Source organism: Trichomycterus rosablanca, chromosome 4 (assembly GCF_030014385.1).
Source record: "Trichomycterus rosablanca isolate fTriRos1 chromosome 4, fTriRos1.hap1, whole genome shotgun sequence".
Lineage (NCBI taxonomy): Eukaryota > Metazoa > Chordata > Actinopteri > Siluriformes > Trichomycteridae > Trichomycterus > Trichomycterus rosablanca.
This window is the reverse complement of record NC_085991.1, coordinates 44,447,168-44,472,789: the sequence shown is the minus strand read 5'-3', so window position 1 is coordinate 44,472,789 and position 25,622 is coordinate 44,447,168. Positions and strand designations below refer to the sequence as shown.

At 39.1% G+C, this 25,622-nt stretch overlaps 2 protein-coding genes across 2 annotated transcripts; one reads left to right on the top strand and one right to left on the bottom strand.

Moving 5' to 3' along the window:
• Positions 1–13,761: 13,761 nt before the first annotated feature.
• pnp5a (purine nucleoside phosphorylase 5a) lies at positions 13,762–17,950 on the top strand. The gene is made up of 6 exons (XM_062994385.1): positions 13,762–13,938; positions 14,709–14,878; positions 15,392–15,495; positions 15,620–15,795; positions 15,927–16,117; positions 17,255–17,950. The coding sequence occupies exons 1-6, from the start codon at positions 13,916–13,918 to the stop codon at positions 17,467–17,469; spliced, it is 879 nt and encodes a 292-aa protein (XP_062850455.1). The 5' UTR covers positions 13,762–13,915; the 3' UTR covers positions 17,470–17,950.
• A 2,911-nt stretch (positions 17,951–20,861) lies between these two features.
• Positions 20,862–23,814, bottom strand: dusp19b (dual specificity phosphatase 19b). Its single transcript, XM_062994386.1, has 4 exons — positions 23,583–23,814; positions 22,335–22,381; positions 21,818–21,970; positions 20,862–21,232 (listed from the first exon to the last, which is right to left on the bottom strand). The coding sequence occupies exons 1-4, from the start codon at positions 23,812–23,814 to the stop codon at positions 21,047–21,049; spliced, it is 618 nt and encodes a 205-aa protein (XP_062850456.1). The 3' UTR covers positions 20,862–21,046.
• Between the last annotated feature and the right edge of the window lie 1,808 nt (positions 23,815–25,622).

Sequence of the window (25,622 nt, the reverse complement as noted above, 5' to 3'; positions counted from 1 at the left end):
GACCATGAACTTCATAGTAACATGAGAGTTCACAGTTGTACTCATGGTTAAACTGTAAAGGTGACAGTAGAACTATGAACTATTATGGTTCAACTGTAAACTTAACAGTTTTACTGTAAAACTCCACAGTACATTTTTATCTGGGTTGTTGTCCACTATACTGAACTGATGTAAACACTCGGCACCTAAATGGCTCATTTATGCAGTTCAATACACTACAATACAATAACATTTGCCATATCCGTTATAATTTTGTTGTAATGTTCTGTATTGTTTATTGTGGAAAATTATTGCATGCTGTACCCTGTTCTGACTAAAAACTTAAGCTTGTAAAAGAACTTGATCTGTCAGTTCAGTTCAGTCTCACTTTCATAGTTGTTTCTATTAATTTACTACATATTTTTTTACAAGTAGTTCATAAATCATATTACTACTTCACAAGCTGGCACTGTTTCAATTTTTTAAGGTTTTAACTGTGTATCCAAAAGTCTTTTAGTGTTTTATGGCAAATAACGTAAACACATATCCAGTGGGGTTTCTAGACAGCGTTTGGGTGTTGTCAGGATGGTTTAATTCAACTTGTTTCCACACTAGGGCAGCAGAGTTATTGATGAAGGGCCACATAAAACGTTACATTAAATTGAGCATTCCGAAACTGTTTGTATTAAAACTTGGTGTAACACAAACTTTGGAGCACATGGGAAAGATTAATATGGTCTGATAAGTCAACTTTTATCATGTACCTTGCATACAAACAAATTAGTTTTGTAAAAAGCTAATATGATTGTAATGTTGGTAATGTTTCCATACATACTGTTAATAGTGTATATATATATATATATATATATATATATATATATATATATATATATATATATATATATATATATATATAATATTTCTTAAATTACTTAGGACTTGTATGACATAATTCCGTGAATAATACAAAATGTTCCAAATGTTAATATATTAAAATATATATTAATATATTGGTATAATTTCTGTTAATGCTTTAAGTTCAGCTTTAATATCCACAATCTGGGCAGGGTTGTAGTGAGACCTTAGCGGAAAACACTGGGCCAGAAATATATTTGGGCCAGAAATATCACACACTATTTATTCACACCTATTTATACCCAGGGGCAATTCAGAGTAGACACCTACAACGTATTTGCCTTTCTGCTATACTTTGTCACACAAAATATGTAACCACATCTTAACTTACCTAATTTACATCAATCGCCAAAGGTCGTTAACAGCAGTTGTCTCACATGACCTCTTATATCTGTCTTTTCCTTTAGCATTTTATACATTTACATTTTCGGCATTTAGGAGCTGCTTTTATTCAAAGTGACTTATAGTAGTGTGACAGTATACACACCTGGCAATGGTGGGGCTTGAACCAGCAACCTACTGATTATTAGTCCAGTACCTTAACCACTAGGTCACAACTGCCTACATTTGACTTGATCATTTCCTAAAACATCCATTACTAGGGAAAAGCTCTGCTTTAAAATATATGTAACTACTGATCATATGGTAAATATTGGCAAATACAGTAGGAAAAAAAATACTAAAAATATGTGAATTCCTAAACACAACTGCTGCTTACTAAAATAAACTTTCTTTTTCCTGAATCTATATTGCCTGCTAACATCTATCTATTTGTTCTAGATAAAGGAACTTAAACATCACAAGCGCAATTTCAGCCAAGCTTATTATAAGAATTGGGCTAAAAACTGGCACCAGCCAATAAGATTCCAATTTGTGGCTAAATAGACATCATTACAAAGAAAACAGGCATACATGGTCATGCTGGGTCAATTCTACAGGAAACAAGCTTTCAATTGATGTACGGGATGATGGGATTTACCCAAATTATCAACGTGAGTTGACACAAATGCAAAGAAGTGGTTGAAAAAGCTCAAATAAAAACATTTTTGTTATACAAACCCCGTTTCCAAAAAACATTTTGTAAAATGCAATAAAATGAAGAATCTAAGATTTGTTCATTTTCTTGTATCTTTATTTAAATGACAAAAGTAGAAAGACAAAGTAAAATTTTTGGAGTGTGTTGCAGGTATCAAATTCAAAATGGGTTGATTATGAAAACACTCAAAAAAATGTTGTTTTACATTCATCAGTTACTTTTTATTGTGTTTTACAAAGCGCCCCAGCTTTTCTCAAAAGGTGATTGTAGTTGTAAATTTTACCTTTAGCAATGAGAACATAATAATGCTATTGTCACACTAATGTGACATTTTTGTCGATGTTCAACAATTCATCCAAAGAGCAAATGTTTAATTAATACCAGCTAAAAGCTCCTCACATGTTCCAATTACGATCTCCGGCGTTATAAAATTTTGCATGTCTGTAAATGACGTGTCCTTAACTATGAGAAATAGAAAATAAGATACTTATTGTTGTATTTGGCCACATGCGTCTGTTGTGTCGGTGCCCTTCTTACAGTATACAATGACTTGCAAAAAAACACGGATTGTGCAAGAGAAAATGGTGAAGTGGTTATTCGTTAACCTAGTGAACTGAAAGACAAGGGCTGAATTGTGTACCTTCACCTTTCCAGAATATACTTCACAATAAACAGATGTCAGTAACAAGTGTCCTTCCCAACACTACCCACGTCATATGTCAGTCATTATTGCCAGTGAACTCTGATCTTTGTCGGTTTTTCTATTTTATTGCAATACAGCTACAACCTGTCAGGATGAAGACTAACATATGCTTCCTTTTAGAAACATAAAAGCAAATATAGCCGCAAGTGGTGATTTCTGGGGTCCAAGCACATATTAGCCCAATGTGGCCCAATACATGACATGACCATTCCTGAATGACAATAGGACTAAGAAGCATTATGCCAAATTTCATGTCGATTAAACAACCTTTGTTTGAATATTATTATGTTGCATGACAGAGTGCCAACTAGCACTGCAGTTACACTGTATTTTCTGCCATAGCCTAAAAACCTCCTATGCTTCATGACAACTCGTGAAATGCCTTTGAGTTAGAGCAATGTTCATTTTTGATAATTATAAAGTTGGAGTTCTTTGGGTTCCTTTGATAGCACATTTGTGGATGTGGAATGAAAATCCAAAGACTAGTTTGTGCTGAAAATTTTGTGTGAGTTTGTATATTATGCAAATTAGCTCAAGATCTAGGTGGGCGAAGCTATATGGTTCTTGAGGGTTGTTTGTAGGGTGTGAGACAACTAACCAAGTCATATGGGGTAGGGGACATGGACCTCAAAGTTTGACACTGCTTATTTTTAGCTAAGTAAGCAACAGTTGCTTTCTTTTTCTTTATTAGCCAAAAATGCATCTGACCTGGATATCCAATTGTACATGACCAACACACGCTACCATGTCATTACATTTTACATTTACAAAATTTAGCAGATTAACACTGGCAACTTGGCGAGGGCTTAAATCAGCAACCTTCCAATCCATAGTTCAGTACCTTAACCGCTGAGATAACACTGCCCACATATCGTGTTTCTGTCATTGCAATGCTGTGAATGGCCAACCACCCAAATATCATCTGTAAGTGGGGATCTTCTAGGACAGGGTTTCAAACTTCTGCAGTGAATCATTTACTTATTAACAATTATAATTGGATGTAGCTTGACAGCAATTAGAAAATTGTACTGGGCCATCATAATGTGTGGAAATGTGGATTCTGTTGTAGACCTTAGATAATGATTTTACCCTAAAGATAAAATCACTTTCATGTTCAACCTTTGTAACTTGTTTTTTGTTAAAAGTCTGTTTTTAAATAGAAAAGGGCAATTTCTCCAGTGATGACTAATTTCACCCAACCTAAACACTACCTGCTCAGATTCGGTCTTTTAATAATGTACTTTTTATTTTAGGTGCATTGAATGTTAGTTCAAGTATAATTTGCGGTGTTAAGTAGTGTTGGCATAGTAAAATGGGTTGGCAGTGTTTCTCCCTTCTACTCACTTTTGCCAAGAGAAGGTTATGTAAGGTGTCATGATTATGTAAGAACGCTTCCTCTGAGTTCGTACAAAGTGTGTTTCTTAATAGGAAGGTTGGCACACTTTTGGCATTTAATGGAATTTAACAGTAAAGACTATTTCCAAACTTCTCACTGGTGTGTGGATATACAGTAAACCAGATGAGCCAATATAGACTCGGTACATAACACTCAGCTGTGAAGAGCAGAGTTCTGTGACTGGCTGTACCCACCATGTACTTTCATTTTATTTTTCAGTATCACAGAGCCTTAATGTTTCAGAGTTACATAACTTTTATAAAAAGTAAGCGCCCTTATACATTGCAACATGTAACTTAATACTTCTATAGTACAATATATTCAAATGTTTAGAATACACAATAAAAAGCCAAATTAAGAAAATGAACATTGGGGAATTGCCCACAACAATAACTGAGAATTGCCCATATGCTAAAGATAATGGTCAAATCTGCAGCACCAGACATTAGTAAAGTTCCAATATTCACAAATATTTCAGAATATTTCTTTTTATAGTTTATGAGATGATTGTTGCTGGCATTGAAAAGAAAATTCTGTTTGGAGTGTTAAGAGCAAAGTTGATGCTCAGATAGAAGGTCTACAGTAATGCCAGTTCAGTGTGCAGTGTGTAACTCGTGAGTAAGCATGTGATTGTTGATCAGATGGATTTTAGTTTACAAAAGCTAAATAAAGCTCAGTTTATAGGATTTGGGTCATGCTCAAGAAAATTAGGCTCATTGCTGCAGGTAATTTTTAAAAAATACAAGTGTTCATGAGAGAGAAAGAGAGAGAGAGATTTAAAGCTAGACAGTAATGATGTTTCCAAATATTTGCTATGGTGATTGGTACTTCCAAACCTGGACACCCTCAGGACTCATGTCCTTTGGTTTTATTAGTAACTAACTGAGAATGCAGCCTCATGCCTGATTTTAATATACCCAGGTAAGAATGTAAGAATGCCATAGTCAGGTGGAAATCTGGATTGTGGTTTTCTGTTGTGATTGTAATTGTAGTTGGGTGCCAAATTCGAAGCAGGTTAACCTGCAGGAAAGAAAGTGCCAACAAATTCCATTTGTACATTTGTATATACTGTATATAAGGCTCTTTTTTCTTTAAATCAAAATAAGTTCAATTGTGGCCGCTCAGGTGGCACAGCGGTAAAACATGCTAGCACACCAGAGCTGACATTTCAAACTCATCGGTTCGAAACTCAGCTCTGCTATCCGGCTGGGCTGGGTGGCTATATGAACAACGATTAGCTTGTTGTTCATACAGGGTGGGAAGCCGTATAGGGATCTCATAACTGATAATTACAACCTCTGCTGGCTGGTTGACGGCACCTGCACAGAGTCGAGGGATAATGAGGATCAGGGTGTGGCTCTCTGTACTCAAAGCTGATCCGAATATGCACTTGCCTCAAGCAGGTGAAAAGATGCAGTCGGCTACTGCACACGTGTCAGAGGGGGCGTGTGTCAGTCTCGCTCTCCTCAATCAGCAGTGGGGATCAGCATCGGTAGAGAGAAAGCATAATGTAATCGGGTAATTAAATACGACTAGATTGGGAGGAAATTTTTTTTTTAATGCATTTTCTCCCCTTTTTCTCCCCCTTTATCGCATTCAATTGCCCCATTTGCATCACGCATCCCCTCTGCCGATCCCTGCCCTGACCAAGGAGATCGAAGCTAACCCACATCCCCTCCGACACGTGAGCAGCAAGCCGTATGCATCTTTCCACCCACACATTGATGAGTGTTGCGCCACCTAGCATTGCGTGCAGAGAGACACACCCTAAGAGCACTCCTTTCTCATCTCCGTGTAGGCACCTCTAATCAGCCAGCAGAGGTCTTAACTGCACCATTCTGACAGAGAGAGACCCACATCCGGCTTTAGTCCCACCCAACTGAACAACAGGCCAATCGTTGTTCATATAGCTGCTCAGCCTCGGCCGGTAAGGCAGATCTGGATTCGATACGACGTACTCGAGATCCAGCTCCAGTTGCAGCGTGTGTTTTTACCACTGCGCCACCTAAGCAGCGGGAAAACATTTTTAAAAAAATAATAAGTAAAATTGTGCTTACAAATCAGATAAAATAAGGATACATACTCAACATGAACATGAAGCCACAGCTAAATTAAATTGCTTCTTTGCTCGCCAATGTAACTGCATTTATTGTATAGACGGGTCATAAAGTAAAAAGAAAGTCTGTATTCTTTCTAGGTTTATTGTGTGATCTATGACCTTGAGAAAGATAGACTGACATTAAAGAGGGTGGGAGCAAAAGGATCTTTGTCATTTTGGGAACAATTTAATTGATTTTTGAAGTTCTGGAAAAAAAACATACTTACCTAATAAAATTACAGCACATTCGGTCATGCCACTGTAGGCGTGTTGCTCAGTTCAGCTCTTTTGTAGCACAGTGATTGGTTGTCATTCTGTCACTGAGTTCTGACCTTTTTTCATGACCATGACTTGGCCATGAGTAATAAAAAAATATATAGAACATCTACAAAAACAGTGCAAACCTTGGCACAAATCCACCTGCTGATAAGAGAAGTTCACATGCTACAGATGTGCTTGTGTATATCCAGTTTCCAATGATATGAACCTTGTAAAGAGGTCTGATTGAGTAAACAGACAGGATGCAAACATAGGATGACTTATCACAACATATAGACTCATATAGGATGTCAGTACCTGTTAATATGATTTTTATTAATGTACATTCTGCTATCAGGAATACAGGTTATGACAAATGATGGCAGTGATTATGGTTAACCAATAAAAATTAAAGCTGTTCCTTTTCTTTACCGTGTTGGTTCATGTCCTGATAAGGTTGTATCTATTTGTATTCATAAATTAAATTTTTTTAAATGTCATTTTCATTTACTGATTTCTGATTTATCCAGGTCAGGGTTGCGACAGGTCAGGTTTCCATTTAGAAATGCCGGCCACAAGTCAGAAATACCCTGGACAAGGCCACTTAAGGGTATTCAAAAATGTGGCCTGAAATCTCTCTAATGTACTTTATGCTGTATGCTTTGGGTCACTGTTGTGTTAAAAAGTGTGTGAGTATGTGTGTGTGTGTGTGTGTGTGTGTGTGTGTTTTGGAACAGGCTGTTCCTGTATCTGGCTGCATTAATCATCCCTGTCCCAGCTCTATAGTATAATGCTGCAACCACCCCATTCCACTACAGATATGGTAATGGCCAGGTAATTTTCAGATGCAGTGCTTGCTGTTCTGCCCAAATAGTTGCTTTTTCGTCTAATCAGGCAAATAATCTTTGCACAAGAAATGGAGCTCTTTTAAAGTTGCCATTGGGTTAAACTTATCTCCATGACCAAGGCCCTTCTTGCCTGGATGCCCAGTTTAGCTGGTAGAATAAATCTAAAAAGGTTTTAAGCAGTGCCAAACTTCTTCATTTTTTAAATTACTGAGGCCACTGTGGTCCTAGGAACACTTAAAGTCTTGGGTATTCTTTGATATCCTTGCCATGACCTGTGCCTTGATAAAATTTGATTACAGAAGTTCAAGGCAATTCCTTGGTTTTGTCTTGGCATAGTTTTTGGCCTGACATTGCAGTGTAATTTGGAGGTCCTGACCCAGGTGTCACGGCGGCTTAGTGGGTAACACTGTCGCCTCACAGCAAGAAGGTCCTGGGTTCGATCACCAGGCGGGGTGGTCCTGGTCCTTTCTGTACAGAGTTTGCATGTTCTTCCCGTGTCTGTGTGGGTTTCCTCCAGGAGCTCCGGTTTCCTTCCACAGTCCAAAGACATGCAGTCAGGTTAATTTGACACTGAATTGCCCTATAAGTGAATGTGAATGTGTGTGTGTGTGTGTGTGTGTGTGTGTCTGCCCTGCAATGGACTGGCGTCCCGTCCAGGGTGTTACTGTGTGCCTTGCGCCCACTGAAAAGCTGGGAGAGGCTCCAGCACCCTCCGACCCTAATTGGATAAGCAAATAAGAAAATGAATGAATGACCCAGGTGTGTGCCTTTCCAGACTATGTAAAATCAATTATATCCATTAATCCACAACACAGTAAATTGTTAAAAAGTCAGAGTGTCTGAATACTTTGTGAATATGCTGTAAATGTTGTGTTTTTGTTAAACCATTAGTATTCCCTTTGTGTAATATCATGTTTAGTTTAATGATCTCAAATCATTTATTCGGACACATATGCAATAGCAGAGGGAATCAAAATGGGCAATTATTTTTTTACTGCACTGTAAGTCACATTCAAATTTACTGCATCATCTTTAAACTTAATATACTGATACATTTTAGTCAGCATTTGAGGCAATTTTAGATTAGCAAGCTGTGCAATGTAGATCAATTGACCAGATAGTTTTTCAAAAGGAATATTGGCAGCACCGATCTTTTGCTATTTGTGACTGATACTGGAGGTAAAAGGGTCATGCTTTTTGACCTCAGAGCATCACTGGTGCCCTAAATTTAAACCATGGGACCAAAATATCATGGTGCTACTGTGTGAGCATTGCTTACGTCTGTGGCATTTATAAAACTGTACTAAAGTCAGACAATGTCACAAAGACGCATTAAATCTTAAATAGGTTCACAAATGATAATGACATAGTACATTTACAGTCATGAATTTACAGAAATATCCAAACAAATGAATATGTGCCACATATTTGACAGCATTTTTGGATCAACCTACTTGTGTGAATCATCTAAATATCGGTCCAGGCTTACTGATGAACACTTTTGCTGATATGCTGATATTTTGGAGTATCTTGCAGTGAGCCATGTACATGAATTCCCCTACAGCATATTGAGTTGCCATGGTGATGGTGGACGCTGGCGCATTTGGCTGCCGCTACCGTTACCGTATTTTACCGTATTTTATTGTATTTTTATCGTTTTTCGTTTTCATCTTTTTACACACCTTGTGGATCTATTTCTTTTATGTTACTTTTGATACTTTTATTTGTGCTTTTGATACTTTTTGTTCTTTCTACTGTACATCGCGTCTGCGGCCGGTGGTGAACGGTGGATGAGTTTTCCTGGGATCGGCACGATGTTGAACTATTCCGTTGACCAGCTGAGGAAGTTCAACAACTGCACTACTCCATCGTGTATTTCAGTCATCAAACAGCTTGGACTCCTTCGCCGGCCTCGTTATATTCACAGGGGCTCCCGGAGAAAGCTTGTTTATCTTCGAAACGGTAACGCTATTCCATCCTTCTGGTCAGCCGTGCGCACTGTCGCTCCGCAAACACGTCATCAGAGCGCTGCTGCCTTGCACACCAGTAGCGGTGTAGTCTCCATGACAACGCTGTCCACGGAGTGGGATGGGAAACGCGGAGTGGACTTAGCAAATCTCCGTTCTCTTCCTCGTTCCTCACAGCCAACTACACAACAATACCACTTGAAAATGGCATTGCTTAATGTTCGTTCACTCAACACAAAAAGTACTGTACTCAGTGAATTTATATCTGACAGTGAACTAGACTTTTTCTGTCTCACTGAAACTTGGCATAAACCCTTGGATTATTTTACGTTAAATCAGACCACGCCAATGGGATACTCGTATATTGATGAACCTCGTATGGAAGGGCGAGGTGGTGGTGTTGCTGCAGTCTATAGGGATGATATTAAAATAACCACTTTGTCTTTTCCTGCTGCTCTTTCTTTTGAACACCTGGCTTTCAAGTTGTCAGGGCCTACTCCTCTGGTCACTGCTGTAGTTTATCGTCCGCCAAAGCCAAACGCTTCCTTTCTCTCTGATTTTTCAGATTTTTTAACCCAGCTTAGTGCCCTCTCATCCTCTGTACTGCTTATGGGTGATTTTAACATCCATATTGATGACAACAACTGTAAATTTGCCAGGGAATTTTTGGAATTGTTACAGTGTTTTAATTTCACACAACATATACATTTTCCAACTCATAAAAAAGGTCATACTCTTGACCTTGTCTGCTCTACTGGTGTCCTAGTTCATCAGCCGTCCAGCCATGACCTTACTGTCTCTGATCATTTGACAATCATCATGGACATTGAGGTCACTAGGCCCATCACTAGAGCTAAACGTAAAATATCCTTCAGGAATCTTCAATATATCTCTCCCTCTGCTTTCTCAGATTCTCTTGTTAAAAAGATGTCTGTCTGTCCTGTACTGTCTAGTACTTCATCTGACCTTGTCGATTACTATAATGACATACTCGCCTCATGTCTTGATGAGCTGGCTCCTTTGAGAACCAAATTTGTTTCATTTAGTCATTCCGCACCATGGTACACAATTGAGCTTCACCAAATGAAATCCCGTAAACGCCAGCTTGAAAGACTTTATAAGAAAACCGGTCTAACAGTACATTATCAGATTTATTCTGATTATCTTCAACATTACAAAGACGCTCTTACGGCAGCCCGATCCACTTACTATTCCGAACTCATACATGCTGGATCAACAAATCCTAAGACTCTCTTTTCCACAATAAATAAACTTCTCAAACCAGTTGACAATACTACCAATTCCTTTACAGTTGACAAGTGTAACTCTTACCTCTCATTTTTTCAAACAAAAGTTGAGAATATCCACAATTTTCTGACAGTTTCCCCTGTCATCTCTGTTTCTCCGCCTATCTCATCTCAATTTATTACCCAGCCTCTGTCTCAGTTCTCACCTGTGTCTCTTTTGGACCTATCTGAGATCTTAACAGGGATGCGAAGCTCCACTTGTGTTTTGGATCCTGCTCCATCAAAACTTGTTAAGGGTTGTTTTCCAGTTATCTCATCACTTATCACAGAGATAATCAATTCCTCTCTTAGTTCTGGCTCAGTCCCTCAATCACTCAAATTGGCTGCTGTTACTCCCATACTTAAAAAACCTGGACTTGACTCTAACATTATGAGTAACTTTCGGCCCATTTCCAATCTTCCATTTCTGTCGAAAATACTGGAACGTGTTGTTGCCTCACAGCTCAAAGATCACCTAAATTCCAATAATCTATTTGAATCATTTCAGTCTGGTTTCCGCCCCCAGCACAGCACTGAGTCAGCCCTCCTCAAAGTCACAAATGACCTTCTTCTTTCCTCAGACTCTGGACAAATTAATATTCTCGTCCTCCTTGATCTTACTGCAGCTTTTGACACCATTAATCACTCCATTCTTCTGTCCCGCCTTGAATCCTCTGTCAACATCACTGGTACTGCCCTTTTGTGGTTAAGGTCATATCTCGTAAACAGACAACAGTTTGTTAATATCAACAATTGTAGTTCTGCCATTGCTCCACTGTCCCAAGGCGTTCCCCAAGGCTCAGTGTTAGGTCCCCTTTTGTTTATTCTTTATATGCTCCCCCTTGGTGACATCATACGTCGGCATGGTTTACATTTCCACTGCTATGCTGATGATATTCAGCTTTACATCTCCTCCAAATCCATTAATACTGAACTTCACTCCACTCTGACAAATTGCATCACTGAAATGAAATTGTGGATGAAAGCTAATTTCCTCAAATTAAACTGTGAAAAATCAGATATGATCATTGTAGGTCCTACAACCCTGGCAAAAACCACAAAAAATTTTCAAATTACCATTGATAATGACACTTTGTCTCCGTCTTCTAACATCCGAAATCTTGGTGTAATTTTTGATAGCAACCTCTCTTTTGACCGCCATGTAAATCACATCACCAAAACTGCTTTCTTTCATCTAAAAAACATAGCACGTCTACGTCCATCACTCTCTTTTTCTGCCGCCGAAACCTTGATTCATGCTTTTATTACATCCAGAATTGATTATTGCAATAGCATCCTTTATGGTACATCTAACAAAATCCTAAAAAAACTTCAGTATATCCAGAATTCAGCTGCTCGCCTCCTTACTCATACTCGCTCCCGTGATCATATTACACCTGTTCTACAAAAACTTCATTGGCTTCCCGTTGCTCAACGCATTCAATTCAAAATTCTTCTATTCACTCACAAAGCTCTCCATTATCAGGCCCCATCCTACCTCACCGACCTGCTCCATCAGCACATTCCCTCCCGTAGCCTTCGCTCTTCTGAGGCTAACCTACTGTCCATACCCTCTAGGACCAAGCACCGGACCTGGGGTGACAGGGCCTTTTCCATAGCTGCTCCATCTTTATGGAATGCTCTCCCCAAACACCTACGAGATTGTCCTGACCTGTCCAAATTCAAGTCACTTCTCAAAACTCATCTATTCAATATGGCATTTAACTTGTAACAACACGAAATAAATGCTTTTATTTTTGCTATTCTTTTTAATAGTTTTTATACTTAGATCACGACAGAAATGTGAAGTCCTAGATCCTAAAACTTGTAAAGTTTTCAGTTTCCTGATTGCATGTAAATCTGTCCTGTTTCTGTCTAATTTTAAGAAATTGTTCTATATTTGTTGTTCTCTCTCATAATTTAGCTAATTTTTAATGAACTGTCTTATGCTGCTCTCTTTGTTTTTATCTTAATTATTCTTGATGTTGATGTACTATTTTGATTTTGTACTATGATTTGTATGGTGTATGTACGTATTTGTTTTGATTATTTGTCTTATGTAAAGCGTCTTTGAGTATCTTGAAAAGCGCTATATAAATAAAATGTATTATTATTATTATTATTATATATCCGATTCTGTATGATTTGTGTAAGCTGTGAAAATAAAAGGATCTTGTTACCACACCTTACTAAGTGGTGGCCACGACTTAACTATCTCGTTCACATGCCTTACTAAGTGGTGGCCACGACTTAACTATCTCGTTCACATGCCTTATTAAGTGGTGGCCACGACTTAACTATCTCGTTCACATGCCTTATTAAGTGGTGGCCACGACTTAACTAACTCGTTCACATGCCTTATTAAGTGGTGGCCACGACTTAACTATCTCGTTCACATGCCTTATTAAGTGGTGGCCACGACTTAACTAACTCGTTCACATGCCTTATTAAGTGGTGGCCATGACTTAACTATCTCGTTCACATGCCTTATTAAGTGGTGGCCACGACTTAACTATCTCGTTCACATGCCTTATTAAGTGGTGGCCACGACTTAACTATCTCGTTCACATGCCTTATTAATATGGTGGCCATGACTTAATTATCTCGTCCCCACGAGTTAATAAGGCGTGGCCACAATTTTTTTTTTGGGGGGGGGGGGGGGGGGGGGTCACCTTAGGGGCTCCGTAGTCACTTGCTCTGTAATGCTGAATATCAATATAGGCAACTGTAGCACATTTAAAAAAAGGTACAAAGCTTTTTTGAAAAATGATGAGGCCAACTTTTTCAAAAAGTAGATTGCGATGACCTGTCGACTGAAATAGTAGATCTCAAGCCACGAAAGTTTGGGCACCCCTGCTTTAAAATAACTTAAGCATTATGGGTGATTAAGTGTAGATTGATGAGGTGAATTGTTGTTATAGCCATTCCAAAGTGAATCCACGTGTGGTAAATGTCAGGATCCTAAACCCACTGTACTTTTAATCCCAATGATCAGGTGATACATTAGATAAACAGTTTTATTGAACTGCAGTGATCCTTCTCTCTAGCTTGTACGTCTACCATAATCAATACGCTTTAGAAATATAAATAAAAAACATAGAAAGCGCAACAGTGAATCGATACAATGACTAACACGTGCCTGTAAATTAGACTGACGTCAGAAGGTGTGTCGATCTGCGCGTGTCCGCGTGAGATTGTGGGCGGGGCGACGGCACAGCACTTCTATAAATATACCGAGGCTCAGCAGGTCGAAAAGAAATCTAATCTTATCTTATCTAGGTGTACTGATACAAGGTCGCGTTTCAGCACATTTTTGTTTTATTTCACACTTCTATTTAAACTGTTGCTTTGTTTATTTTCTTAAACTAGGGTTAGTTTACAAACGCGTTATATTTTTCTTAAAGAATTAACTTTTTAAAGGACGCAGTCATGTATCCTGAGGGCAACACCGGGTAAGACACTAGTTGCTTTTTAGTAGTTTTTTCTCCAGGTTGCAAGCTTACTTAATATATGATTGTTCATTTTTTTATTTACCTATTCATATATTTACTTACATTGCAGTAAAAGTCTGTGTTTTTTACTTGAGATGCTTCTGGAAACGCGTGCGCCTCGTTGCGCGTGTGCGTGCGCCTTGGTGAGCGTGAGCGCGCCCGTGTTCAAGCATTTAGCTTTGTTTGATAATAAATGCTGAAGATGTCAGAGGATGTTTTAAAATTAGATACTGTATGATGACCACACAGAGTAATCTTGTACCATCATATATATCCCATCTACATTAAGGCCACAGGGGATATGACAAGATACTTTCCCATAATAGCTGAGAGACCAGATAACCAAATGGCTGCATGTGGCTGCATGTGAAATAATTTTGCTTTCAATTTTAGATGGCATAATGTTCGATTCATGTAAAAAAGAAGGTGGCTTTTCTTCATATTTGCATGCAGGGTGCATGGGTAGTGCAGTGTGTCTGGTCAGGTGTCAATTTGACCTTTCTGCCTCCCTAGGGGTTCAGAAGGGGATTATTTAGTCGTGACTTGTGTTATGTAAGAGATCAAGTGACACACCAAACTCTGTGTATGAGAAAGGCAAAGAAAGGCCCTGTTGTTTATACACACGTGGATGTCGGGTCATTTTCATTACATGTGGGAGTTACAGACTTTGAGTCACATGTAAACTCTGGATTAACGACATTTAACAGCTGTTTGTATGTGCATGTGTTTAGGTACAGCTATGAGGAGTGCAGGGCTACGGCTGACTGGCTGATGGCCCAGACTGCATTACGTCCCCTGGTAGGCCTTGTGTGCGGCTCTGGTCTGGGTGGACTGGCTGAGTTGCTGAAAGATCAAGTGGTCTTTAACTACAGAGACATCCCCAATTTCCCCCAAAGCACAGGTCAGTGTGTTCGTGTGTACACACTTATGCTCTGTTTGGATTATGGTATGTGTAGGGTGCATGTGTTGGGACATGTCCAAGCAGATTATTATTCCCAATCTAGTCATATCCAGTTACCTGGTTGTATTTTATCGCTACTGCTGCAGACCTCCAATCCATAACTAAAACACACTGCCTCTGACACGTGTGCTGTAGCCAAGAGTCAGAGTCATGCACTGATCTCCGGTATCCCCCATCTCTGTGCATGCACCACAGACCAGCCAGCAGAGGTCATAATTGCAGCAGTTATGAGTAATCCCTTCAACAACGTGCTAAGTGCCACCCAAGCGCCTTAAGCATATTTTTTTGTAAAAGCAAGAGTACCGCATTAAAGGAAAGAACATTTAGATTTTACTATGTGTTTTAGCTCTGGATAACCTTACTTTACAAATAATATCTTATTGTGTACCATTGTGTATCATTTATTTATGGCGATGGTTTCATCTTGATGGTTTCTCTTATCATCCTAACCAGTGCATGGTCATGCTGGGCGTCTTGTGTTTGGGACCCTGAAAGGGAGACCATGTGTCTGCATGCAGGGCCGGTTCCATCTGTATGAAGGATATCCTATTCAAAAGGTACAAACTTTATATAAGCTGAAAACCCAGTCAGCATACAGTGCTATAATAAACCATAAACTGTTAAGTTTACCCATTGGCCTGTAATACTGTTATTAAAATAAACCTTACGATCCTGGCCTAGATTACTCTGCCTATGCGGATATTTAAGCTAATGGGCGTGGAGACGGTGATCCTTACAAACGCTGCTGGAGGCCTCAATCAGGACTTCAAGGTGGGAGACATCATGATCATGAAAGACCATATAAACATGCCTGGATTTGCTGGCAACAATCCCTTGACAGGACCTAACGATGAAAGGTGTGTGTTCTGCACTTGTAGGATATTAAGTATCTGATGAGCTCTATTTCTTTCTATTTCACACTAGATTATGAATACATTTTATTTGTATTTACTTGTGTATTATTTAATGTGCTGTGGATCTTTTGCAGGTTTGGTGTGCGGTTTCCCTGCATGTCTGATGCATACGATCGAGAGCTTCAGCAACTGGCCATGGATGTAGGCACGGAGCTGGGTTACGGGGACTTTCTTAAAGAGGGGGTGTACTGTGTGGTCGGAGGACCTTCGTTCGAGACCATTGCAGAGTGTCGCATGCTGCACAAACTAGGAGCTGATGCTGTTGGTAAGAATCTCGATCCTGTAGATCATGGTTGGCAACCATTTTTTTACAATGTGCCATCCAATACATCAGTCTTATAACACAAACTGTTATAATGTACATTCTATGGGTAAAACTATTGGGACGGCTTTTCTAATTATTGAAATCATGTGTTTTAAATATTGCTAAATTAATTAAATAAGGAAAATAATATGCTTCCAACTTTGCAGCAACAGTTTAGGGAAAGCCCTTTTCTATTCCAGCATGACTGTGCCCCTGTGCACAAAGCAAGCTCTATACAGACATGAAGAAAAGCTCGGCTTAAAAAAAAAACCTCTAGTGAAGTTTGACCCTCATCTGTTCCCTGAATGGGCACAAATTCCCACATACATACTTCAAAGTATTGTTTGAAGTGTGGGTGTTGTTATAGCTGAAAAGAGCACATAGAGGTCACTAATACCATTTGCTTTTGAAATTGGATGTCCAATAAGCTCAAGGTCAGATGTCCAAATACTTTTGGCCATATAGTGTAGTCTCTGTCAGTGAAGGGTGATCCATGTTTAGCAATACACTGAGCTATCTTGTAACTTGCAAGCTTTACATAACTTTTACTGTGGCTTAAATTTTAAAGAACAATCATCCGTCACTTATACATTTTAACTTGCTTGATTGTTTAAATCTGTCCACTCTTAAAATGATTAACCTGCCATAACATACTAAGTTCGTACAAACTTGAAACTCACACCTTGATTAGCCACTAGCGTAAATTACCCCACCCTAACTTGACTGCTTTCCGTAAGTAAGAATCCAACCAATAAGGCACAGCCAAGAGTTTAAAACCCCATGTACTGTATTTGCTCTTACAAATCAGCATGCCAGACAAACATGGTCCATGTGCTACAGGTTGCTGACCCCTGCTGTAGATAGTTAGGCAATCAAAAGCTTTTCTCACTTTTGTGTGTGTCTCAATCTATTAAAATCAATAAAGTTGAGTGTAAAACCTGAAAGACCTAAATCAGCTTACTAAAACATTGCATATGAGATGAGGCCACTTTCCTTTATCTTTTACCTTCCCTGTGTCTAAAAATAAATGTGTAATGTGCTGGGAGTGTTCCAGAGTCATTCACAATGTTTGCATGGCTGTCTCTCTCTGACTGTCAGGCATGAGCACGGTTCATGAGGTGATCGTGGCTCGTCACTGTGGCATGCGTGTCTTTGGCCTGTCTCTGATAACCAACCGTGCAGTGATGGACTACGACAGTGAAGAGAAGGCTAATCATGAAGAGGTTCTAGAGACGGGAAAACAGAGGGCATTGCAGCTGGAGAGACTGGTGTCCACTTTGGTCACTCGCATAGGGCACAACAACTTCTTTTAACCATAAACTTGAGATGCATACCTCAGATCAACCAAGTGAATCTAAACTGATTATGGGTGTGAGTGGATGAATTTCAGTGATTCACACTGATTTCAGTACTGTAAAACATTCTGGTTTTCATAACAGAACAGATTAAGCATTAAGGAGCTCTCCTGTTCAGTGCTTGTTGGTATTGTTGGATATATAGGTGTGCTCTGGAAGGTGCAATGTACAGTGTTAAAGATTATTTACTTAATTTTATTGTTGCTCTATAGTGTCAAGAGTTTTTACATTCCGCTGGTAGATGCACAATTTTAATCTATAAAGAATGTGTTATTATGTCCTTTATCTTTACTCATGTTGTAATTATTGTTATAAATCTTTGTAAAAATGGTGATTTCTTTATATGAGGTCAGTGTTTAAGATGTACAGTAGATGTCATGGACTACGTCTATTCCGTGTCTCTTTTTCTAACATTATTAAAGTTATATATTTATTATTATTATGCCTTAGTCTTGGTTTATAAAACTTTCATGTCAGTAAAGTCAAGTCATTAATAGAATTTCAGAAGGAGAACCTGCTGACTTGTCAATGAGTTACTGGCTACCAAAATGAGCAATGATTCGAGTTCAATCATTTTCCAGCAGCCCCGGTTCTGGACTGCTTTGCTTGGGGGGGCAGTAAAACCTAATGAGGGGGCATGTTGATAGTCATGTTTTTGAAGCCAGAAATATATTCAAGGCTTGATTTGTGCATGAATGATGACAGCCAAGCTATTGATACTGGCTTAAAGTGATGTATGAGGTAAAGAAATAAAAATGCATGTTTTCGAACTTAAACTTAAAACCCAATGATTAAAAAATACATGTTGATTATGTAAATGGAGAAAAAAGATTATCTAATTGTATTTCATTTTAATACGCCCCCTTAATTAAATTGCCATTACTAATAGAACAACTCTATTTCTTGAAAGGCTTTAATACAAATTTAAGTCAAAGCTGACAAATGTACCTACACACAGACTGAGAATATTCAAACGTGGAAATAGGAATGAGTGAGAATATTTATATTATTGGGAAATTAAAATATAAAGAAAACAAAAGAATACTAATTCTGTAAAATTATATGGGGGGGATATTCGTCACATTTCTATTTTGAAAAAGAAAAAAATATGAAAGTACATAAAATAAGGAAAATTTTCCTATCTACTGCACTTTAATGGTAAAAAATCTGGTAAATTATTGAAGTTTTTATTGATGTTATGAAACGTACTGGTACAATGCAGTATTTATGCACAGTATAACAAATTATGTAAAGACTATAAGTGCAAATGAACAACAGTAATCATATTTTCATTGAACACAACTATACACCTATATATTGTTGCAGTAACACTCCTGCCTTGCAACGAGAAGGTCATGTAAAAATAATGCCAAGTTAAAAATAACGTAACCAAACAAACTATATACAAAAAATGAAATCTCTATATGCACACTGTGGATACAATTATCTAAAACCTTTAGCTGAGCCTGTATTCTAAAATGAACTCAGAACAAAGAATTACCGCTAACCGCTAACGGCTAATAAAATAATTTAAGCAACACCTATGTAAGAGGTAAGTAACATTAAAGCAACGAAAAACCACAGTTAAGCAAATATTACCATGTGGAAGTCAGTTTAAACTCAGAAGAGTGTTTACCAGTATACCTGCCTCTCGCTCACACTAACAGAACATACAGGTCCTTCTAAAAAAAATTAGCATATTGTGATAAAGTTCATTATTTTCCATAATGTAATGATAAAAATTAAACTTTCATATATTTTAGATTCATTGCACACCAACTGAAATATTTCAGGTCTTTTATTGTTTTAATACTGATGATTTTGGCATACAGCTCATGAAAACCCAAAATTCCTATCTCAAAAAATTAGCATATCATGAAAAGGTTCTCTAAACGAGCTATTAACCTAATCATCTGAATCAACGAATTAACTCTAAACACCTGCAAAAGATTCCTGAGGCTTTTAAAAACTCCCAGCCTGGTTCATTACTCAAAACTGCAATCATGGGTAAGACTGCCGACCTGACTGCTGTCCAGAAGGCCATCATTGACACCCTCAAGCAAGAGGGTAAGACACAGAAAGAAATTTCTGAACAAATAGGCTGTTCCCAGAGTGCTGTATCAAGGCACCTCAGTGGGAAGTCTGTGGGAAGGAAAAAGTGTGGCAGAAAACGCTGCACAACGAGAAGAGGTGACCGGACCCTGAGGAAGATTGTGGAGAAGGGCCGATTCCAGACCTTGGGGGACCTGCGGAAGCAGTGGACTGAGTCTGGAGTAGAAACATCCAGAGCCACCGTGCACAGGCGTGTGCAGGAAATGGGCTACAGGTGCCGCATTCCCCAGGTCAAGCCACTTTTGAACCAGAAACAGCGGCAGAAGCGCCTGACCTGGGCTACAGAGAAGCAGCACTGGACTGTTGCTCAGTGGTCCAAAGTACTGTTTTCGGAAATCAAGGTGCCAGAGTCTGGAGGAAGACTGGGGAGAAGGAAATGCCAAAATGCCTGAAGTCCAGTGTCAAGTACCCACAGTCAGTGATGGTCTGGGGTGCCATGTCAGCTGCTGGTGTTGGTCCACTGTGTTTTATCAAGGGCAGGGTCAATGCAGCTAGCTATCAGGAGATTTTGGAGCACTTCATGCTTCCATCTGCTGAAAAGCTTTATGGAGATGAAGATTTCATTTTTCAGCATGACCTGGCACCTGCTCACAGTGCCAAAACCACTGGTGAATGGTTTACTGACCATGGTATTACTGTGCTCAATTGGCCTGCCAACTCTCCTGACCTGAACCCCATAGAGAATCTGTGGGATATTGTGAAGAGAAAGTTGAGAGACACAAGACCCAACACTCTGGATGAGCTTAAGGCCGCTATCGAAGCATCCTGGGCCTCCATAACACCTCAGCAGTGCCACAGGCTGATTGCCTCCATGCCACGCCGCATTGAAGCAGTCATTTCTGCAAAAGGATTCCCGACCAAGTATTGAGTGCATAACTGAACATAATTATTTGAAGGTTGACTTTTTTTGTATTAAAAACACTTTTCTTTTATTGGTCGGATGAAATATGCTAATTTTTTGAGAATTTGAGAATTGGAATTTTGGGTTTTCATGAGCTGTATGCCAAAATCATCAGTATTAAAACAATAAAAGACCTGAAATATTTCAGTTGGTGTGCAATGAATATAAAATATATGAAAGTTTAATTTTTATCATTACATTATGGAAAATAATGAACTTTATCACAATATGCTAATTTTTTGAGAAGGACCTGTATACTGCCGAACTGAACTGTTTGGGGCAGTCTGCCGATTTTTATATGACTCAAAGAGCCAATCAGGAGTAAGCAAGGAAATATCTTCACACTGTAAAACAAAATGCATTTTTGTGATTGGTTCAGAGATAATTTTAAAAATAGCCGTTGCTTGCATTGTGCTTGGGGGGGCAAAGACACAATTTGGGGGGGCAACCCCCTAGCGCCGGCCCTGCTTTCCAGTATAGTTCAGTTCAACGAAATACCTGCTTGATCAGCCATAATGTGTTTCATGGTACATACTGCTGCAGCTGAGCGAGGAAGCCGGGGTTTGGCTGGATTGAAGGTCGAGCTGATTTAACTTGGTTATATGCTTCTGCAAATGACATCTTCAGATTCGTCATCAGGTAAGCAATAGCGACAGAGGCTGATCGGGACACGCCTGCATTACAGTGCAGCAGCACAACACCATCGTCCTGAATAAGGAAGAGAAGATTATAAGAGCAGTTTGTGTTTTTATAGTTTTATTATTATTATTATTATTTCAGTTTTATCAACCTCCTTATTCTATTAGGGTCACTGCAGGTTTTATGGGTAAACACTGGGTGCAAGGCAGAAATACCCTGAAAATGGTGCTAGGCCATTGCACAGTTTCAGCCACCACCTCTCCCAGACACAGCCAATCATGTCTTTGTAGATGGCCGGCCAACAGACCCACTGAGATCCAAATCTCAGTAGTGGTGTGATATCATAATAAACCGCTGCACCATCCAGCAGTTCAGTGTTTCTATAGTGTCTCTCAGGGCATTACACATATCCAATTTACTAACTCACTCACACTTAAAGGCAGTTAAGTCAATCCACCTTATTCATGTTTTACAAGTCTTCCAATCAGTAGGTCAGTACCTTAACCACTAAACTACCACTACCCAGAATCCTAGTGCTGTTTGGCACCCACACTACCTGCTGCATCACAGACCCACCATGAATCAGAATTATCTAATAAAAACATTACATTTTCAAGTATCATACCACATTTGAGTGACCCCTCTCAGACACACCTGTTTTCTGGCTTGATCGATGAACTCGAAGCACTGTAGGAAGTAAGAAGTGAGCTTCGTCTCTGGCAGGTCCAGCATGGGAACCGTTTTATAGGTAAAGTGTTCAGGAAAAGCATTCTCCACTCCATAAGCCACATTTAGTATATGAGTAACCTGCAATAAAATCAGATTTATTTCAAGTGACAAGGTATGATACAGGCATAATTCTGACCACAGCTCACTGTTGGTTAGATATTTTCTATTACTTGTACCAGCAGTGCCGAGGTTCCAACAGGTTCAAGCTCTGCCATGGTGGGTTAGTGTATTAGACTTCTGCACTCATATTTCACTACTTTATTAATTAAATATTGTTTACTAGCTTGAATTTTCAGTGTTATTTATTGTGTTGTTTATAAATTGGTACATCAAATCATCAAATTTTACTGGGATTATACTGACTACCAAAACTTTGGATCTATGAACACTAATAACTCAGTAAATCACAGAAGATGACAGCTGATAGAAGATTAAATCTTACCTTGAATTGTTGCAGTGTCTCGATGTCACTAGCAGCATCTTGAGAGGCTGCAAAAAAGTATTGGTAATCCTTTACTAAACAAAATAACAACATGTATATTTCACGTTATTATTGGGGTGGGATGATACATCAATTTGCTAAATATTGGTAGCATCAGAAGCTTGTCAGTGCTTTTATAACCCTATAGTTACTCTAACAAGATGTTTTGACTGAGTCAAGCCACAAAAGGTTGTTGGACGGCCTGGACTAATTGATGCCAGAGGACTATGGCTATGAAGTCTGTTACGTACTAACAGAAGGGCTACTGTAGCTATATATTAACACTATTAATAATATTAATACTGGTGATGAGGCGAACACAGAACAGGAAACCTTTCTGTGTAGTCACAGGACAGCTGACAATGCTCCTGTCCACCATAGGAAGTACCTACATGAGCATGCAGGCATCGGAACTAGACATAGAAGGAACAAAAGTTGGTTGACTGACAGACAAATCCTGCTTTGTGCCATATACTGTGAACAGACAGGCACCAGTGTGCATCGTTTACCCGTGTAAGAGATGGCACCAGGATGCACTGTGGGGTCCACTTTGCAACCTATAGAAGTTGATGAACCTGCTGGTAATGTCCTGGTACTTGATACTACAAGACATGATATGTTATGTGGAGTCTCTGTCTCTGCAAAGCGAGTGCTAAGTGTGACACCTGTTTTGACAGTGTTTTAGGCAGGGTGTCCTAATGTTTTTGTTCATCTGTGTTTTAAAACTGTAAAAACTGTTTTGGTGAAATACGCTAGCACGCCAGAGTACGAATACATCGTATCGAATCTCAGTTCTGCCATCTGGCTGGGCTGGGCGGCTATATGAACGTTTGGCTATTGTTCATCCAGGGAGGGAGCCGGATAGGGACCTCATAACTGATGCATTTACGACTTCTGCTGGCTGATTGATGGCGTCTGCACAGAGTAGAGGAATAATGTTGATCAGGGCGTGGCTCTCCGTGCACAAGGCTGATCCGCATATGAACTTCCCTCGTGCAGGTAAAAAGATCCAGTCGGGTACTGCTGACGTGTCGGAGGGGGCGTGTGTCAGTCCGCTCTCCATTACGGGGCGGAGGTCAGCACCAGTAAAGAGAAGGCATAACGCAATCAAAATTAAATGCATTAAAAAACTGTTTTGCCATTTAATTTATTATGTGTCACCAGGTTATAATATACATAATATATTTCTAATCATGAATGGTATCTTACAGAGGAGAAGAAAGGGTGTGATGATGCCCACTTGCAAATCCAAGCTGAAGTCTTGAACAAAACCACAGGCGGCGGCGCTCCCCTCCTCCTGATCTCCGACTTCTCCAACAAACCCATCATCTCCATTTCGCTTTTCTATAATGACCTTCCCGGTAGCCGTAGTTACTCTTGTGGTTTGTTTCTTTAGTCTCGCTGTGGAGAAACTCTGCAGCTCTTCACTTAAAGATTTCATATTTAATAATAATGATGATAATATTTAGTAATAGTAATAAAACAGCTGCACATCATTACAAACACACGCTGTACGAGTCTGAATCTGTTACTGAACACTATAAACTCCTTTCCGGATGTAACTAGCAGTTAGTCGGCGTTTTAGAAAACTTCCTCTCATTAGAATAATCACTACTTAGTTACAATTAAATTATAATTAATATGCCGGTTTAACCAGTAAACAGAATCTGGTAGTGATGTCAACCTCGAAACTCGTATTCGAAACGGAATCGATTCATTTGAAGCTCAGTATTTCAAATACAGCTGGGCGGTTCCTGAATCATCCGGGTTAATGATTCGAATCTTTGTACTGAATCAGGAATCACGAGTCCGAAATCTCAATTAACCCAGATCCTACGAGTCATCTGAGCTGCTACAAGGCGAGTGAGCCGACTCACTGGAAACACTGCAGACTCAGATGACTTGGCTGAACCGACTTCACTCCAGTCTGTGAATCTAAGTCATAAGTTAAATATTCTAAACAAGCGGTTCAACACACTGGTGTTTGTCGTGTGGCTGATTTTATGCACATGCTATTATTATTATTATCAGTAGTAGTAGTATAGATTAGTAATGCAGCATGTTTTCTTGTAAGCAAAACAACAACAAAATATAGTTATATTATTATTAAAATGCAAATGCTTACAGGCTACTTTGGTACTGTACCACTTAAGGAGTATCATAGGCCCCATGGTAATTGTAAACCCTTGACCCATTATTATATCCATCTGATTGGTAGGTGAGTCCACCTCCCTCTCCCGCATGATCAAGATTCCACTTAGAAAAAAGTGTCAACTTGTCACTGATAAGAGAAGTGTGAGGTGCCAAGAGAATTAAGAGAGAAGGATTTATTTACAGAAGATGAGCGCACATAAGACAAGTGATATTTGGATGCATTTTCATGCAGTAAATCAATCGCAATCAAGATGTCAGTACAAGTGACTCAAGTGAACCGGATCACATTACTGAGTGACTGAGTCCATAAAATGAACCGATGTTACAGTTAAGACCACTGATTGGACACTAGATGTCACTGTGGTGCGATCATTCGAACATTCGAACAAGCTCGAATCTTTTTCCGAATTATTTGTTTCATTTGCTTCGATCTCTCAAAAGCCCCACTTATGCCATCACTACAATCTGGTTTATTACAACATCATTCACCGATAAAACAGTAATGGAGTCTTTATGACTTCAAGAGCTGCTGAAGAAAAGATACAAACCGAGCATTATTTTGGTAAAAGTCAAAATAAAAGTCCTCTATCCTGTTCATGTCATTTAAACTACTGGATTCCTGATTATCATCTAATTATCACCTGATTATCAGGCTTTTCAGCAGTGGATCAGGTGTGCTAGAGCAGGAAAAATATAATACTGTGCAGTACAATCCCTGGCACTGCACCCTCTCTGTGTGTTAGTTTAGATCTATCTTGTACCCTAAAATTGTAATAGTTCAGACTAAATCATTTACTATATACGTTAAGATTTTGGTAGGTTGTGGAAAATGACTGCATTAACTGTATACTACTGTAAAACAGTATGTGAAAAGGGATCAAACTCATCGTGTAGGCAGAGTTGTGCTGTATCTGATTCAGTGGATCACTTCAACTCATCCCAAATATATTCAGTGGTGCTCCTATAGGCCTGTCAGAAAAATTACATAGTTTCCTAATCTCAATTATTTTAGAAGATCTCAAATGATTGAAAAGAGTGCAATTATTATTTAAACTGACTGCATGAATTTTTGCAGTAGTTAGATGTCACAGTCAA